The sequence below is a fragment of the Drosophila elegans genome, unplaced genomic scaffold, assembly GCF_018152505.1.
Source record: "Drosophila elegans isolate 14027-0461.03 unplaced genomic scaffold, ASM1815250v1 contig_208, whole genome shotgun sequence".
Classification (NCBI taxonomy): Eukaryota; Metazoa; Arthropoda; class Insecta; order Diptera; family Drosophilidae; genus Drosophila; species Drosophila elegans.
The window spans coordinates 9,915,243-9,931,572 of NW_024545578.1; the positions used below are offsets into that span (position 1 = coordinate 9,915,243).

A 16,330-nucleotide genomic window follows, 5' to 3' on the forward strand; every position below is an offset into this window, starting at 1 on the left:
GGAAAATATATAGTCGATAGATGTAGCAGGAATATCGATAGTCAATTTTCTGGAAACATCGACTGTATCGAATGAACATCGAATTTGGTTCCAGCTCTAGTAAAAAACGTGCGGTGCCGAGTTGAAATTGCTAGAATTTAATTGATCCCGAAGGTATTTACCCATTATCAGTCAAAACGTGCGTAACTAATCTGCCTCACCACCGATAACTCATTAACTCAAGAAAAACCAAACAAAGTGAGCGTTTTTCCACTTTATTTCTCCTACTGTGTTTTCGCGTGCGAGCGAGAGAGAAGAGCGACGAAGGCCGGACGCTAGAAATTTCCATTCGCAGGCGAAAAGCGAAATCCATAATTAATGTGAATGTGAAAAGCATATATCGAATCGAAAGTTCTGGGCTTGTTTGTCAAACAAAAAGAACAGATAGCAAGCCGACACGTGTGTGCCAGTATACATTTTATCTAATTCCTGTCTCTATCTTTGAATATGTATATTTTGCAGTAGCTGGAAAACAAAGAAAATTCAGCGATCGCGTTGTTCCGCCCCCAAAAACAAACAAAAAACAACTAAAACAGCAGAGACCCAAAAGCGTGTCGGCACTGAATCAATTTAATCGGAAAAGCGGCCAGACGAAAAGGAGGAGAAGAAAATGTCCGTGATTGGCATCGATTTTGGCAACGAGGGCTGCTATGTGGCGGCAGCCAGATCTGGCGGCATAGAGACACTGGCCAATGACTACAGTCTCCGGGCCACGCCGTAAGTACTCCGATGATATTCTCCGGATTATAGCCTAGTTTGTGGTGATAAGCTTGCTGTCCGCATAATCGTTCGACTTTTTCGCCTATTTGGGGTTATGTCGAATTTGTAAGTCATGCCCCGCATGTGTGTGTGTTTGTAAGAGAGCGCGCCTAGAAAATTCCATGGTTGTTATGGGTAACGTTCCGAAAAACATACGTGTATCCAGATATGAGCATTACATTATGTATTAGGTTGACTGGGGAGGCCTAAATTTGGCCGACTGCACTTCCATAAAAAGTGTTGCAAATTGCAATTTTAATGAACACACATCTTTTTCCCCTTTCAACTTATCCCTCTCTTTTCCAATTTATTGGTCTGCCTAAGTATGGGTGCCTTTGATTTAAATGCGTGGGTCCCATATTTCCACTCTTCCACTTTCCCGTACTTGTCCGAATTTACTTTTTTGGCACACCACACTCACACAAATTCATGCCAATGCATGCGTCATGCGGTCAATAAGGCAGCATCAAAGGTGAGAAGAGCGGAAAGTAGCAGCTGTTGTTAAGGGAGAGAGAGAGAGAGAGAGAGAGAGAGAGTACCAAAAGATACGGCAAAAAGAAAAAACGTGTGCAAAGCTGTCAAAAATAAATTCAAAGCCGGCAAACACAGACAGCACACAAGCGCACACTGCCGTATGCAGGCACAGTGGAGCCCGCATTTGTTAAACTATTTTTAATGAGACTTAAATTAGATAAGTGCCAGTTTTTATTAATATAATTTATTTAATTTTTGTTTTCCTAACAGATATTCAAGTTATTGAAAGGTGTCCTTGGGTTAAGTTTTTTATGTTACATTTTGTAACCCCAATATGTTAAGTGATCCTAAATTAGTTGGTTCTTAACCAACTTCTGTCAATTCAAGTAAATCGATTTTAAATTAAATTCTAAATTACTGATATGTTACTCAATTCAAACCGCCGTTATATGTGATCTCCACTGTACTGACATAAACTCGATTTGATGACAATCCCAATAACGGCATTGAATTACGATATTGTAGACTTATATGACCTTCAGAGCCAACCACTAACTGATCATTTTCACCCCTGCCTTCTTGCAGCTCCTTTGTGGCCTTTGATGGCAAGAAGCGGATCATCGGCGTGGCCGCCAAGAACCAGCAGGTGACAAACATGAAAAACACAGTTGGCGGATTCAAGCGCCTGCTCGGGCGCAAATTCAACGATCCCCATGTACAACACGAACTCACGAGCATTCCAGCGCGTGTGGAGGCGCGCGGCGACGGCAGCATCGGCATCAAGGTGAACTACCTGGGCGAGGATCAGCATTTCGGGCCGGAGCAGCTGACGGCGATGCTCTTCACCAAACTTAAGGAGACCTCGGCGTCTGCCATGCAGACGCAGGTGAACGACTGCGTCATTGCTTGTCCCGTCTTCTTCACCAACGCAGAGCGTCGGGCTCTTCTGGATGCCGCCCAGATCGCCGGTCTGAATGTGCTCCGGCTGATGAACGAGACGACGGCCACGGCGCTGGCCTATGGCTTCTACAAGAACGACCTGTTCGAGGACAAGCCGCGCAACGTGATCTTCGTGGACTTTGGGCACTCGTCACTGCAGGCCAGTGCCTGTGCCTTCACCAAGGGCAAGCTGAAGATGCTGGCCAGCACCTGGGACCAGATCGGTGGACGGGACATTGACCTAGCCCTAGGCGATTACTTTGCCAAGGAGTTTCAGGAGCGCTATAAGATCAACGCTAAGACCAATGCCCGTGCCAATCTGCGCCTGCTCACCGAGATCGAGAAGCTGAAGAAGCAGATGTCCGCCAACAGCACCAAGCTGCCGCTGAACATCGAGTGTTTCCTGGATGACATCGACGTCTCGTCGTCCATGCAGCGCTCCCAGATGGAGGAACTGTGCGCCCCCGTCTTGCAGCGCGTCGAACAGACTTTCAAGCGTCTGCTGGCCGAGTCCAAGCTGCAGCTGGACGACATTCACTCGGTGGAGATCGTTGGCGGCAGCTCGCGCATTCCAGCCGTGAAGCAGCTTATTGAGCAGGTTAGTTTAAATTCAGTTTTTTTTACCGTTCCAAGTTATTTAATGATCGATTTCTTGTCGTATATAGGTCTTCAACAAGCCGGCGAGCACAACTCTGAACCAGGATGAGGCTGTGTCCCGCGGTGCGGCCCTTCAGTGCGCTATTATGTCGCCGGCTGTGCGCGTCCGTGAATTCGGTGTCACCGATATTCAGAACTACGCCGTAAAGGTGCTGTGGGACAGCGAGGGCTCCGCCGCTCCGGGAGAGATCGAGATCTTCCCCCAGTACCATGCGTCACCGTTCAGCCGTCTGCTGACAATCAACCGCAAGGGACCGTTCAATGTTTCGATTGTTTATGGCCAGCAGGTGCCATATCCGGATCAAACGATTGGCGTGTGGAAGATCAAGGATGTAAAGCCGACGGAGCGCGGTGAGGGCCAGGATGTGAAGCTGAAGGTGCGCATCAACAACAACGGCATCGTGCTGATCTCCTCGGCCACCCTGGTGGAGAAGAAGGAGTCGGAAGAGGCTGCCGCAGCTGCCGAGCAGGCTGCCAGCGAGGAGAAGCCGGGCGAGCAGGCAAACAACGCTGGCGAACCCACAGATGGCCAACAGGAGGTGAGTCCGCAATCTCCCATCCAAGTCACTCAATCACTGTTTCATCATCTTCTGTTGTCGATAGGGGTTGCTCTGCTGTTGTCGTTTTTGTTTTAGTTTTATTTTACTAACCGCCCTTTCGGCTTACTCATATTAGGTTTAATCTTTTAAGGTTTTTTGTTTGTTTGAATAAGGCCACTTACCTTTGCAATTTGTTGAATCCTTCGTTTAGTTTCAACGTAAGCCCTAACACAGTTCGACCTTTAAAGTATGTGTAAAAAAAGTATGTGTAAAAACACCTCATTTTAGCACAGAAGTTTTTGCTTTTATTTAAAGATTTTAAATTTATCTGTATTCACTTCTTATTATATTTTATGTAAGCTCTAGTTTTTTTGTTCTACAGTTTTGTTGTAGCTTTGCAAACCATCATTATTGTTCATCCCTCCGAAAGAATTTCTGATTGGTGAACTGAATTACTAAGGTCCGTTTTCTCTTCTCAATAGCTCAGCATTCCTTAGTTTACAAGCTATTTAAAGACCACAAATAAAATGACAAAGCGGGCCTTAATCGTATTACCTATTATTTGCCCTTCTTAACGAATTCTTACCTAGCCTCGGTTTTCAATGTCTGGTTAAGAAAGCCTTTTCCAGCGACAGTTTAATTTGGTCATGTTACGAATTTATTTTTGAACAATCAGTGAACGTGATTTATTTCACTGTTTCGGATCTATAAATTGCTCATTAAGATTTTTCGATCGTTACCGTAATCGGAAATGTGAAAACCGGGGCTGGTATCGCTCTTGTTTGAATATGTATAGACATATTTACATACATGAACGTGTATTTGATATAAATCATTCATATATATAAAAATATACCACTCCAATATTTGTTTTTGTTTGTTTTGGATATGTTTGCGAACGCGCGCGTTTTGATCTCTCGTAGGCATATTGTGAGAATGAGGATGATAATAATACATCAACAGCCTCATCACCTGGCGGACAAGGGTGGGCACAGCGGGTCAAGGGCTGGTTTAGTTCGGTACGTTTTCCTCAAATTTCTCAAATTTCAATTCAAAAACAAAACCAACATAAAAAGAAAAACACCAAATAATCTAAATTCTTTGTTCCCATATTTGTGTGTAAAGAAATTGGAAATTTTTAATTATGAAAGAGAAAACAAAATTGAAAGCACAAAATGAACAATTTTGTGGTTTTTGAAATTTCTATGTTTTATCCTTTCCACCAAAAATGAAACGAATGAAGAAGACCGCTCATAAGCCGCCTACCCTATGTGTGCTCCCAACATAAAAACAAATGTATTTCAAAAGCTTACACAATTTGCCAATTTATTTTATGATTTCCACATGCTTTTCTCTTATTATTTTCAAATACACCAGAGAAAAACGCGCGCCCCTCTTGATCAAAATTCAAAATCAAACCAATTCCTGCAGTGTTATATGAACTGTTATACAACCAACACCCATGAAAAATCTTTGTGCTCATATTGTAGGCTGCCGCTTGGAGCTGTTTTCCCCTCTTCGATTTATTGTTGATGTGTTGTTGCTGCTCCAATTTTCTCTTTCTATTGGAAATCTTGAATTGAACTTAATTTAAACCATTAAAATCGAAAAATTTCTATTAAACAAATTGCCTTTCTTTCGCTGATCAGGCTGCTGATAAAAAGAAGAAGCCCTCCAAGGCCACCGAGCTGCCGCTGGAATGCTCCACCCACGGCTTTAGCCCCAGCGACCTGGGCAACTACACACAGCAGGAGGTCAAAATGATTGGCAACGATCAGAAGGAGACGGAACGCATTGACGCCAAGAATGCCCTGGAGGAGTTTGTCTACGATATGCGCAACAAATTGCAGGTACTTAACTCAAATGTTTTTATTTTTAACAAAAACCAAAGAGTAGAAGTAGCCAGTTAGAAAGATCTTAGCTAACAATTTCTTAACCTTGTTTGTAGGGTGGAGCCTTGGAGCGATTCATAGTCGAGGCGGAGCGCGAGGCTATTGTGGCTCAGTTGAATGATCTCGAGAACTGGCTTTACGAGGATGGGGAGGATTGCGAGCGCGAGACTTACACCAGCCGCCTGCAGGGTCTGCATCAGAAGACGGATCCCATCAAGCAGCGCGCCAGCGACTACGAGCAGGGTCCGGCTGCCTTTGATGAGCTGAAGAACAGCATTGCCATTGCCCGCCTGGCAGTGGCCGAGTTCCGCAAGGGGGTGCCCAAGTACGATCACCTCACGGAAACCGAGTTCATCAACATCGCTGAGACGGCGGACAAGGCGCAAAAGTGGCTGGATGCCAATCTGTCCAAGTTCACACAGTCGCCGCGCACCGCCGACAGTCCCGTCCAGGTGTCCGCCGTGCGCCATGAGGTGCACACCCTGAATGCCTGCGTCAACTCTGTAATCAACCGGGCGAAACCGAAGCCGACTCCGGCCAAGACGGCGACACCGCCCAAGGATGGGGAGGCGAATGCGGAACAGAACGGCGGTGAGCCAGCTGCCAGCTCCGGCGACAAAATGGACGTGGACAACAACGCCCAGAGCGCGGCAGGAAACGATCCCTCCATGGATGTGGAGTGAGCGCCAGCAGCTTGAGCTGTCCGGTTGCTCCCGGCTATCAACGGTATTGGCTAACGATTAATGATAATAATAATAACGATAACTTAAACGGTAAACAACATATATGAAACAACATTTGTATATGCACTTGCTTCAGGACTAGCAGAGGAAATCCAACAACATCAACACAACAAACAAAATGCAACCAACCAACCAATCTACATGTGTAAGATCAAGTTGATTAAATGAAACTTCAGCCGCTGGTAGATCCAGAAACGGATGAGAAAGGGATGCGGGCGAACAATAGTAGAAAAGCAAAAGATCGGGAGAGGAGGACACTATATGCCTGCTGCTGCTGTTCGGATGGATAATGCAAAATGAAACAGAAACAACCCTAAAACAATTTCTAATCGACCATTTTTCATATACTTGAATAACAAAATCAACCAAGCGACACTAAATGAATGGAATTCAAATAATCAAATAAAAACAATGATGATTCCAACTAAGCATTTATTTATTTCGTGTTTAAATTTAAAGGGTGGATAGAAGGGAATATTCAGAAAAAAAATATAAATTCAATATAATTTATAATAAAAATAGTATTTAAAGTTTCTGGAAATTAAGCGTTTTCAGCTGCGAAATTGAAAAGGAGCTTAATGTCTCAAATTCAACCTAGCCCAAATAATAGTTATATTTAAAATAATTAGTTACATAATAATAAATATTTCTGACGAATTTGGTTAATTACCAACCAGTTACTGGAAGTCTTGATTAACTTTGCGATTAATTTATTGGCGCTTAGAATAGAATACAAACTCGTTTACAAAGAGGAATGCGAATGCGATTTGGTGTGGGTAGCAGCTGCTGAGCGTGATTAAAATGTGGGGAATATGGGACAGGAGTAGTGTGTATAAACCTTCCGTGACTAGTGCGTATGGGTGGTGTTGTGCGCTCAGTGAGATTCATCCTCCTCGATCCTGTCCAGTTTAATTATCAACGCGTTGATGATGCAGGCGCCAGCCTCCTTGGTGAACCAGCAGAGATCGTTCAGCAGATGCACAGAGGACTCGTTGAGAGCGGCCGAGGGAGTGCCACCCACGCCCTCGGTGCCCTGTCCCGATCCCGGTCCACCGTGGTCGTGATCGCCGGATCCCAGGCTGCGCCTCTTGGCCTCCGCTGCTGCCTTGCCGGTGGTCACTCCGGAGATGGACTGCCGCCGAACGTAGACCTCGAAGGAGGTGGAGATGCGGTGCAGCCCCTGCTCCGAGGCAAAGTGATGCTGTGGCAGCACGGGCTCAATGACGGTGGCATTGGGCGAGTAGTACAACTCCAGTCGGGTGCCCGGCTCATCCTTAAGCGCCGCAGCGGACGGCTCTTCGTCCGGGTCTGTTTCCAGCGGCAGCGGTTGCCCACGATCCAAAATGGCCCGGATCTTGTCCACCCTGGTCATGTAGTAGAACGGCAACCAGTCGCCGTTGAGATCGAAATGCACTTGTGGAACGGTCGACGAGGAGACGCCACCACCACCAACACCACCCGTCGTTGCAGTCGACGTCGAGGTGCTCAGCACATTGACCGTCTGCTGGTTGAGCTTGAAATAGACCCATCCCTCCAGTTTGTCGCCATTGCCGCCGTTGCTGGGTCCACTGCATTTCAGGCAGAAGCACACCGGCTCCAGTCGGCTGTCGAAGAAGGCCTGCGGCAGGACGAGAGAGGCGCAGAACCGTCTCACCTGGCGCAGATACTCGCAGTCGTTCTGCTCGATACTGGCCCCGGTGGCTGTCGATCTCAGCGAGTCGGTGCCACCACCCGGACGCGACTGCCCGGCAGAATTCGAGTCGGATTCCATGGAATTGAGCGAGGGCAGGTCGAGATTGAGGAGCGAAGCCTGATCGGGCATGAGGTGGTGGCGCGTGTACTCGTTCTGTTGCAGTTGCTGCAGCAGCAACAGGTGGTTCATGTAGTCTATCTCATCGTCCTCCAACACATTGTCGTTGGACGCTGGCTCGCCGGACACTTCACGTTCGTTGCTGGTGCTCATCTGCAACGCATCCGCATTGTTTTCGCTGTGATCGATCGTTGGTGCTGCCATGAGGGCTGGCGCTTCATCTGCGGCATTAGCCATTGGAGGATTGGGCAGGTCATCGTACTCCTTGTTCGTGTCATAGACAGCCGAGTTGCTCAGGTGTTGGACATTGGCTGAGGAGCTACTGGGTCCACTGCTACCCGCCGCCGTTGCCGAGGTATTCAGCGAGTTCTGGAACCTCTGGGTGCTCTGGCTGCGTTGAATATTCAGGTTGGTGTTGTGCTGCAGCTGCAGAGACTCGCGAAGACAACTAGAATAGCAGAGAAAATAGGGAATTATAACTTTGTATATATTATGGTTAGTTAGTTATAATTTAGCTTTGCTAGTAAGATACTTGCTTAACAATGATTAAATATATGACACAGTTATTTCTAGTAATTTGTTTTCTGCTATATGAAAAAATGTCAACTATTGTTGATAAAAATATCTAACTAATTTCTGATTTTTTTTGTGAATTTATATTGTTTGTAGTGCATATTTAGTCCTTATTGGCTAGAATAACCCACCAAGTCGACGAGGATCCGCCTAGTTCGTTTCGCTGCTGCTCCAGAGTTCGATTCTTAATAGAAATATTAAGCAGCAAGTTCTCCGAAACGCTCTCCATAACCGAACGAGTCCTGCAAAATAAATGCCTATTAAATACGACAACAAACAAATGATTGGATTGAGCTAACTGACATGGCATTCGATGGAGCACCGGAGGTGGACGGACCATCCCTGCCTGAGTCGCACCCCTGTTCCGTGTCCTTCTCCTTCTCGTGCATCTCCAGGTGCGCCTTCTCACACTGCTGCGGCATTCCATTGTCCAGCTCCAGGGCCTCGGGCGCCTCGAGGATTGGAGTGCCATTGGCGTTCCCAGTGCGGCCGGCATCACTGCCCGTAATCAAGGTTATCTTCTCGCACTTGCCGTACACATCGAACACTGGATACACATGGTTGGGCAGACCGCTGGCCAAATCCTCCAGATTGGTTGACCCAACCATGATGACTACAAAATGGGCATAAGTTAGTTCTTTGTACAGATAAGACACTCCCTTTTTCACATACTCAGCATTCCGGCATGGGTTAACGTTAGCGTTATGACCGTTCCCACTTGGATCTGCTCGAGGGCGTCGCCGTATTTGGAGGCCATCACCTGGCCATTGATGTTCACGTAGTCGTGGGTGGCCAGCCAGCAGCTCCGCTTGAAGTCCAGCAGGGAAATGGGTGCGCTCTGCGGACTTGCAGACAGAACGCCCAGGCCGAGAGTGCCCTTCCACTTGTTGTTCAGGGCGTCCACCTTGATGCTGATGCTCTCGCCCTTGCACAGTGGCTTATTGAGGCACACAATGGCCTGGTTATAGGACTTAATCCTGGTCACACTCCGCCGATCCTCACTGAGCCGTGCGTTCTTCTGCGAAACATCCAAAAACTCGTAGTTCTGCGCCTCGGAATCAATGGATTCCAGCATCGAACTGTCCTGCTTGTTCAGTGGATCCACGCCAAAGTCCATCGAGTCCTGCAGCCGCAAACTGCAGGGGCGTAGGGGCGAGGCTGGCCCCTGGGCGGATATAACCTGAATACCCATTGTGGAACCTCTTAGCTCCGCCACCACGTACACATCGTTGGGCACGTTCTGGAACTGAATGTTCACGTTCTCCGAGTTCAGCAGTATGTTGAGCGAGTTCTCCACCCGCTCCAACGTGATCCTATCGTCCACCCTCAGCCACTCCAGTGAGGCCAGCGAGCGCTGCAGGCAGCCGGAGTTGAAGCACACCTCGTTCCCGCTCACGTACCACACGTTGGCCGGAATCCGCCGCAGACTGGTGGGCAGCTTCTTGCGCACGCTCTCGTCGCTCAGATTCAAATCCGTGACCCCAATACTTAGGCAGCCTAAGGAAGATTTTAATTAAAACGTATTAAGTAGTTTAACTTGTAACTTTAAAATTTTAGAAACATTTTTTTTAAATTTCAAGTTGAATTTAAAGCTTTAAAACCATTTTTAAAATCGGAGACTAAAATAATTTAAAAACTACAGATACGATTTTTATGAAATTTTAAAATATAACTTAAGTCGTTCAAATCGAAATAATATGTATCATATATTAAAACAAAGGGACCCAAAAATTGGGATTATCAGCTATTGATTCAAACCTTGGTCGTTTTATAAATACTTCGAATAAATATTATTTGTAAGTGTTATTTAACTAAATATTATGATGTTTTTCAGTTTATAATCAAAAGAAGAGAATGGATATTTAATTAGCACACCTTATTAAAATTATTATTTTAAAAAAAAATAATACAAAAAATATTTAATTTTATATAATATTTGTATTTTTAGATATTACATTGATTGATTGTTTCTGTTTAAAAAATCTCGGATATTATTTGATTATATTTGTGAACTTAAGATCATCATCCGGAGTAGAGTAACTCACCCGAAAACATGGGATTAATTGATGTCAGCTTGATTTCGAAGGGTGAGCCGGCGCTGAGGGGATGCTCGGAAAATACCAGGCAATGGGAGAGTGGTGCCGCAGCTCCCGTAAAGCGAGAGGCCTCCGTCCAATCTTTGGTGAGGCTTACGTTGCCCGAGACGCAAGTCCAGCGGTGTTTCGTCTCCATGGCCGGGTGCTGGATCACCGATGTGGCCTGGCAGCTCTGCGAATTCTCGCTGGTGGCGTACGGAGCACGGATGTCCAGCTGTGTCTGCGTAAGACTCACCTGGGCGCACTGTCCGTACAGGTCAATGATGGCCCAAATGTTGGGCGCATGGCACTCGCAGGCGGGCCCCTGATCCATTCCATCCACAAAGAAATGGATAAAGTCACCGTTGCGCATGACACCCACCCGGGTACCTGGTCCCAGGGTATCGAGATCCAGTAGAATATTGGTGCGTATGGTTTTGCGGTTGTGGAAAATCATGGGGCCGCACAGGATGATGGTGTCGCTGGCCTCCAGATCGGTGGCATTTGGCGCCAGTTGGATGTCCTCCGGTCGCGTGCCCGTCACCCCGATCTCGATGTTGCCCGACCAGTGTCGCACCATCGTCTCCAGCTCCACTTCGAACAGTTCCCGCTGCCTCAGTGGTCGATTGCTGAAGACGATGGCGTCATTAAACTCTGCCAAGGAGTTGGGACGCGAAGCAGTCAGGCCACTGTTCGAGATGCCCGCATTGGCGCCGTGGATGCTGTGGAAGCGCAGCGGCACCTCACTGTACAGTGTGGTATTCGAGATGGTGGAATTTCCGGTGTCCGGACTTCCGCACTCCGACGTGTCCACGATGCTAGCCTGCGCCGCCTGCCCGTACAAATCGATTACGCCGTAGACGCGCTCCGGCACATTGCTGGCAGCCGGACCCTGGTCCACTCCATTCACCCAGAAGTGCACCGTGCCATCGTCCTTGCGCACCACGCCCACTCTATCGCCCACCTGCAGTCGATCCAGATTTTGGCCGTATTGCTCGATTACGGTTACTCCGTTCTGCATCACCCCATTTCCGGTCATCATCCAAGTGCCGGAACTGGTGTATAATGTTGGTGTTTAATATAATTTAAATTGGGAAGTGAACCAAGACTCACCGAACATTGGTCATGGTGAAGGGAAAGTCCAGCTCGTCGGCACTGTGCGTGGTCACACCCATTTCAACGGAGCCCGCCCATTTGGTCACCACGCGTTCAAGTCGCACCTGGAAGAGTTCGTTGGGACGGAGGGGCCGTCGTGTAAGCACCACGCCGTTGTTGAAATCATCTGCAGCACTGCAAAAGGTTTGAAAAATTGTTAAAATGTATAATACATTGTTGTTAACAAAACCATAAACCAAAGAGGATAACAAAAACTAGAAACGAGAGTTGAAGTTGCAGTTCTAACAACCTTGCGTTCAAAGGGATAGATCCAAAACGATATTTTATGCAATTAATGTTTCTATGTTTTGTTTAGATCATTTTAAAACTAATAGTATATTCTCCGACTCACTTGGGGCGCAGAGCTGTCCGCCCACTTTGGGTGACGGTGGCGTGGGTGCCGCAGATGTGGTGGAAGGTCAGACGATCATCGTTCCGGGCGATGGCTCGCGTACTGGATATGGTCTCGCTCAGACCGCCCGCAGCCCCGGCCACATTCATCTCACTCTCCGGACTAAGAAGGCTGAGGGTGGGCGTGCCGGAGTGGTGCTGGTGCTGGTGCTGAGGATGCGGATGCGGAACACCGGCTCCACTGGAGCAGGCATTCATACCAGCCACAATATTGTTGCGCCGGGTCACGAGATTCTGTTGCTCACGCTCGTCGCGGTCAACGATTGTAACCTTAATAGTCATTCCGTAGAGATCAATGACGCCCCACAATGTAGAGGCCACTCGGGTGGCGGCCACACCCTGGTCCTGCCCGTTGATGTAGTTGTGAAGGTTGCCGTTGGCCTTGCGCATCATGCCAACGCGATCGCCCTCGCGCAGCTCGTCCAGATTGAACTCACCGTACTGGCGGCGCGTGCCCTTGCCGTTGGTCAGGATGCCACAGCCCGACATCATGATGGTGCCCGAGCGCATGTTGGTCATGGTGGCCGGAAAGTGCAGCACCGTGGGGTTGTGCGTGGTGACGCCCACTTCAATGGACCCCGACCACTTGTCCACCAGCTTGTCGATGCGGATCTCGAACAGTTCGTTGTCCCGCAGCGGCCGGTGGGTCATCACCACGCCGTTGTTGAACTCGTCCAGCGGCCGTCGGCGTTCGGCCGACCGAAAGTTGGGTGAAAGCTTGACCAGCGAGCCACAGCGGGTGTGGAAGCACAATCGGTCATCAGCAGCGGAGATGGTGCCAGTGCCTTGCATCCATGCGTCGGCATCCACTACTATGTTCACGTTCATGGCGACGTCCAGGTTCTGGACAACCTGTTGCAGCGGCTGTTGCAGTGGTGAATCCAAAAGCTACAATATATATATGTTTAAGTATGAATTTTTCCATGGCACATAAATTTGGCTAACCTCTCCGGAACCGCTTCCATCGCGGGGACATAGTGAGACCTGCACACAACGCCCGTAAAGATCGACGAGGGCCCACAGCGGCTTGGGCATATTCTTGGCCGCCACGCCCTGCGACTCACCGTTCACATAGAAGACCAGGTCGTTGCCGGAGGTGCGCATGACGCCCACCCGATCGTTCTCGTTGAGCGTTTCCAGATCGGTGCCGTAGAACTCGAACAGGCGTCGCCCATCCTTGCGCACATCGATGCCGGACATGACCCAGGTGCCATTACGCATGGCAGTGGCACAGGCCACCAGTTCCAGGTCATCCGGCGACTCGGCAGTGACTCCGATCTCAATGCTGCCGCCCCAGGAGGTGTTCTGCAAGGGAGGGTGTTTTATTAACTACTCTCTGTAGGGCATTGTGCAACCCACCTTCTTTTCGATGACCACCTCGAAGAGAACGTCATCCTCGAGGGGTTCGGCACTGAACACCAGTGCATGACTGAAGTCCCGCATGGAGCGCTGGGCCATCCGGTTGTTGTTGTACAGCCGGATGGAGCGGCCACAACGTGTGTGGAAGGATTGCATCTGGGTTTCTCTGCCGCTCATGGTTGTTGGTGCTCCTCCAGTTCTGCTTAATGTGCTCTTTTCTCCGCCGCCGTTTGTCACCGAACAAATCAATGGTCAGTCGGAATGGGCACACGGCCGGATTGCGGCTCATCGACTATGGGCGATGCACTTGCTCGGTTCTGGGGGCTAATGGACAGCCGCTGACAGAGTGGTCTGAATTTTCCGATACCTGCACTATGCATTATGCATGCATTTTGAAAATTCCAACAGTAAAATAAACAAATAGCGAATGTGCTTTGAGTGTGACCGTTCGCTGATGTCTGGCAAATACGAAAAAACAACGAATCGTCCTTTAACTTTGAATCATTCACTACACTGAGAAAAAAAAGGTTGTAACTCTTGTTTTATATTTTTAGTAAAAAGCAGTTATTAATAGGGGAACTTAAAATATTTTAAGTTGAACATAGTGAATAAAGATACATTAGCGATTTTTTTTTCAATCTTTATTAAGAATACAAATTGTACAAAAAATATGAAAATAATTGGGTTTTCAAGATTACCGTATCGGTACATTTATTTTTTGTAAATCGATAAACTCAAATAAATCCTTGTTTTACAGAGGCACTTAGTTTTAAAACATTTGGTTGAAAGTTATACCAAATGACATTGGTTCCTCGTATCTCACTTCTCGTCATCTTTAATGTTTTTATTGGTTTTGGTAACAGAGGTCGGGGGAATGGTCATGGAATCTGGGGCGTCCGTATCTCTCCTGTATTCGGGTGTGGATTTGCCCTTCACATAATCGGCGGTGATATGAACACCTCGAATGTCTGAGCCGGGCACTGAGAACATGGGATCCGACAGCAATTGCTCCATAATGGAGCGCAATCCCCAAGCTCCCGTGTTCGTCTCCATCGCCAGTTGGGCTATCGCCTCGATGGCCTCCTTGGTAAATGTCAGGGCCACATTATCCAAATCCAGCAGTGTCTTGTACTGCGTTACCAATGCGCTGCTCGGTTCGGTCAGGATGCGCACTAGCATGCCGACATCCAAACTGTGGAAGGGCACTATAACCGGGAAGCGGCCAATAAACTCGGGGCTCATGCCAAACTTAACGAGGTCTTGTGCCCTTACTTTAGTCAGGATCGAATCCCGCTTGACTTGTTCCGTGTCCGGGGATGTGGATCCCTTTTCGTTGAGGCGACGAACAATGATCTCGTTCAAACCCTTGTAGGCGCCCGAAGCCACGATCAGGATGTTCGTAGTGTCCACCTGGTGCGTGACGCCAAACAACTGTTTACGATCGCTCACGTTTACCACGCTGCCCTCCAGCAACTTGAGTATGCACTTGCTCTTGGAGCAGGCACCGATCTTGTCCACCTCGTCCAGGTAAACGATGCCCGTTTGGGCGCGCTCCACGTTTTTGTTGGCATCCTGCAGCAGCTTCAGGATGGCGATCTCGATGTCCTCGCCCACGTCACAAGTGGCAAAGGGAACGTCCAAGAATTTGGCAATGGTCTTGGCAATTAATGTTTTACCAGATCCCGTTGGTCCTATCATGATGATGTTGCTCTTCTCCAGCTTGGCATTGGCATCTTCTTTTTTTGGCGCACTTTTTGGTTTAAAGCCGTTGCCAGAGATCTGTAGTTGATCGAGCCCTGGAGGACACTTCTGGTCAGATGCTTCTTGCTGCAGCAGATTGAGTTGGATGCGCTTGTAGTGGTTGTACACTGCCACCGCCAGCACCTTTTTGGCGAAGTCCTGGCCCACCACGTGCTTGTCCAGATACTCCATGATCTTCTCCGGTGCTGGAGGCAGCTTACCCTGCTTCATTTTCTCGTCGTTCTTGGCTGGCGTTCCTTGGCTTGCACAAGGATTAAAAAGGGATTTTCCCTGTTCAACGGACTGCGGTTTTTGCTGCTGTTTAATACAGTTTAAGCTTGGAGTCGTACTTCCCAGCAGAGGCAGTTTGCCAAAAATGTTATTTTCTGGTTTAGCATTTGCCTTGGTTCCGCCAAAAACAAAACGAACTAGGGTGTAAGTCGACTTGTTGTTGTTTTGGCCAGTGGCTCCACTAGATGTGATTCCAGCTGTCTGTTTCTGTTGAAAACGTACAAAGGGACATAAATCAGAAGCCGGGAAGGGATCAATGGGCTGGAATTCTATTGGTTTTTTTAAGATTGTGATTATAGTGGAAAGTGTATTTCTGTCCATTTGGAGCATGTTGTTCATCTTGTTTTTGGCCGCCAGAACAGCGCTATTAAACTGCCTGTGAAATTCATGAACTTGATACAGTCCCTTAGTCTCATAGCACCGCAACCGGACTTCCTCGAATGACTCATCCTCAAGAAAGTTTGGCATATTGCCCTTTAACTGAAAGGGGCCATAAGCTGAAAGGGGCCACACATTTCCGTTTATACTTGATTCCAAGTCTTCTCTCAGCATACTCCTAAAGAATATTCAAGGAGTTACGATCTCTTTTGTTGGTTCTCAGTTCGCTTACTTGATATCCAGGTGCTGATAGAAGCAACTATCTCTATATGGACAATAGCCGTCTACGAATTTATAACAAATTGACATGATTCCCCTCTTAGAACTCACAGCGAAATGAGCAGCAGGAGTGGAATCCCCGCCTAGCTTTTCCAGTATTTTAGTATTTAGTGAAATGAAAATATACCACACGTATTTCCAAGCAGCTGAATACGCCTTGCATGAAATTAATTTTTAAATGTAAAATAATTATTTGCTACTTCAGGAAATAAATTAA

General features: G+C 47.6%; 3 protein-coding genes across 6 annotated transcripts; 1 reads left to right on the plus strand and 2 right to left on the minus strand.

The window, feature by feature from the left end:
• Nucleotides 1-40: 40 nt before the first annotated feature.
• Nucleotides 41-6,466, plus strand: LOC108146746 (heat shock 70 kDa protein 4). 4 transcript variants are annotated; one of them, XM_017272872.2, is made up of 7 exons: nt 41-153; nt 502-756; nt 1,858-2,809; nt 2,877-3,407; nt 4,331-4,426; nt 5,057-5,257; nt 5,356-6,466. In XM_017272872.2, the coding sequence occupies exons 2-7, from the start codon at nt 650-652 to the stop codon at nt 5,980-5,982; spliced, it is 2,514 nt and encodes an 837-aa protein (XP_017128361.1). In that variant the 5' UTR covers nt 41-153; nt 502-649; the 3' UTR covers nt 5,983-6,466. The 4 variants fall into 4 exon arrangements, with proteins under 4 accessions (XP_017128361.1, XP_017128362.1, XP_041564320.1 ...); XM_017272873.2 differs by having other exon boundaries at nt 75-178; XM_017272874.2 differs by having other exon boundaries at nt 126-237.
• A 269-nt stretch (nt 6,467-6,735) lies between these two features.
• LOC108146745 (neuralized-like protein 4) lies at nt 6,736-13,872 on the minus strand. Its single transcript, XM_017272871.2, has 9 exons — nt 13,426-13,872; nt 13,012-13,371; nt 12,008-12,954; nt 11,614-11,790; nt 10,471-11,555; nt 9,098-9,922; nt 8,729-9,038; nt 8,557-8,667; nt 6,736-8,300 (listed from the first exon to the last, which is right to left on the minus strand). The coding sequence occupies exons 1-9, from the start codon at nt 13,600-13,602 to the stop codon at nt 6,917-6,919; spliced, it is 5,376 nt and encodes a 1,791-aa protein (XP_017128360.1). The 5' UTR covers nt 13,603-13,872; the 3' UTR covers nt 6,736-6,916.
• A 240-nt stretch (nt 13,873-14,112) lies between these two features.
• On the minus strand, nt 14,113-16,164 carry LOC108146615 (ATP-dependent Clp protease ATP-binding subunit clpX-like, mitochondrial). Its single transcript, XM_017272661.2, has 2 exons — nt 16,067-16,164; nt 14,113-16,012 (listed from the first exon to the last, which is right to left on the minus strand). Exons 1-2 carry the CDS (start codon nt 16,141-16,143, stop codon nt 14,245-14,247), a joined length of 1,845 nt encoding a protein of 614 aa, XP_017128150.1. The 5' UTR covers nt 16,144-16,164; the 3' UTR covers nt 14,113-14,244.
• Nucleotides 16,165-16,330: the final 166 nt, after the last annotated feature.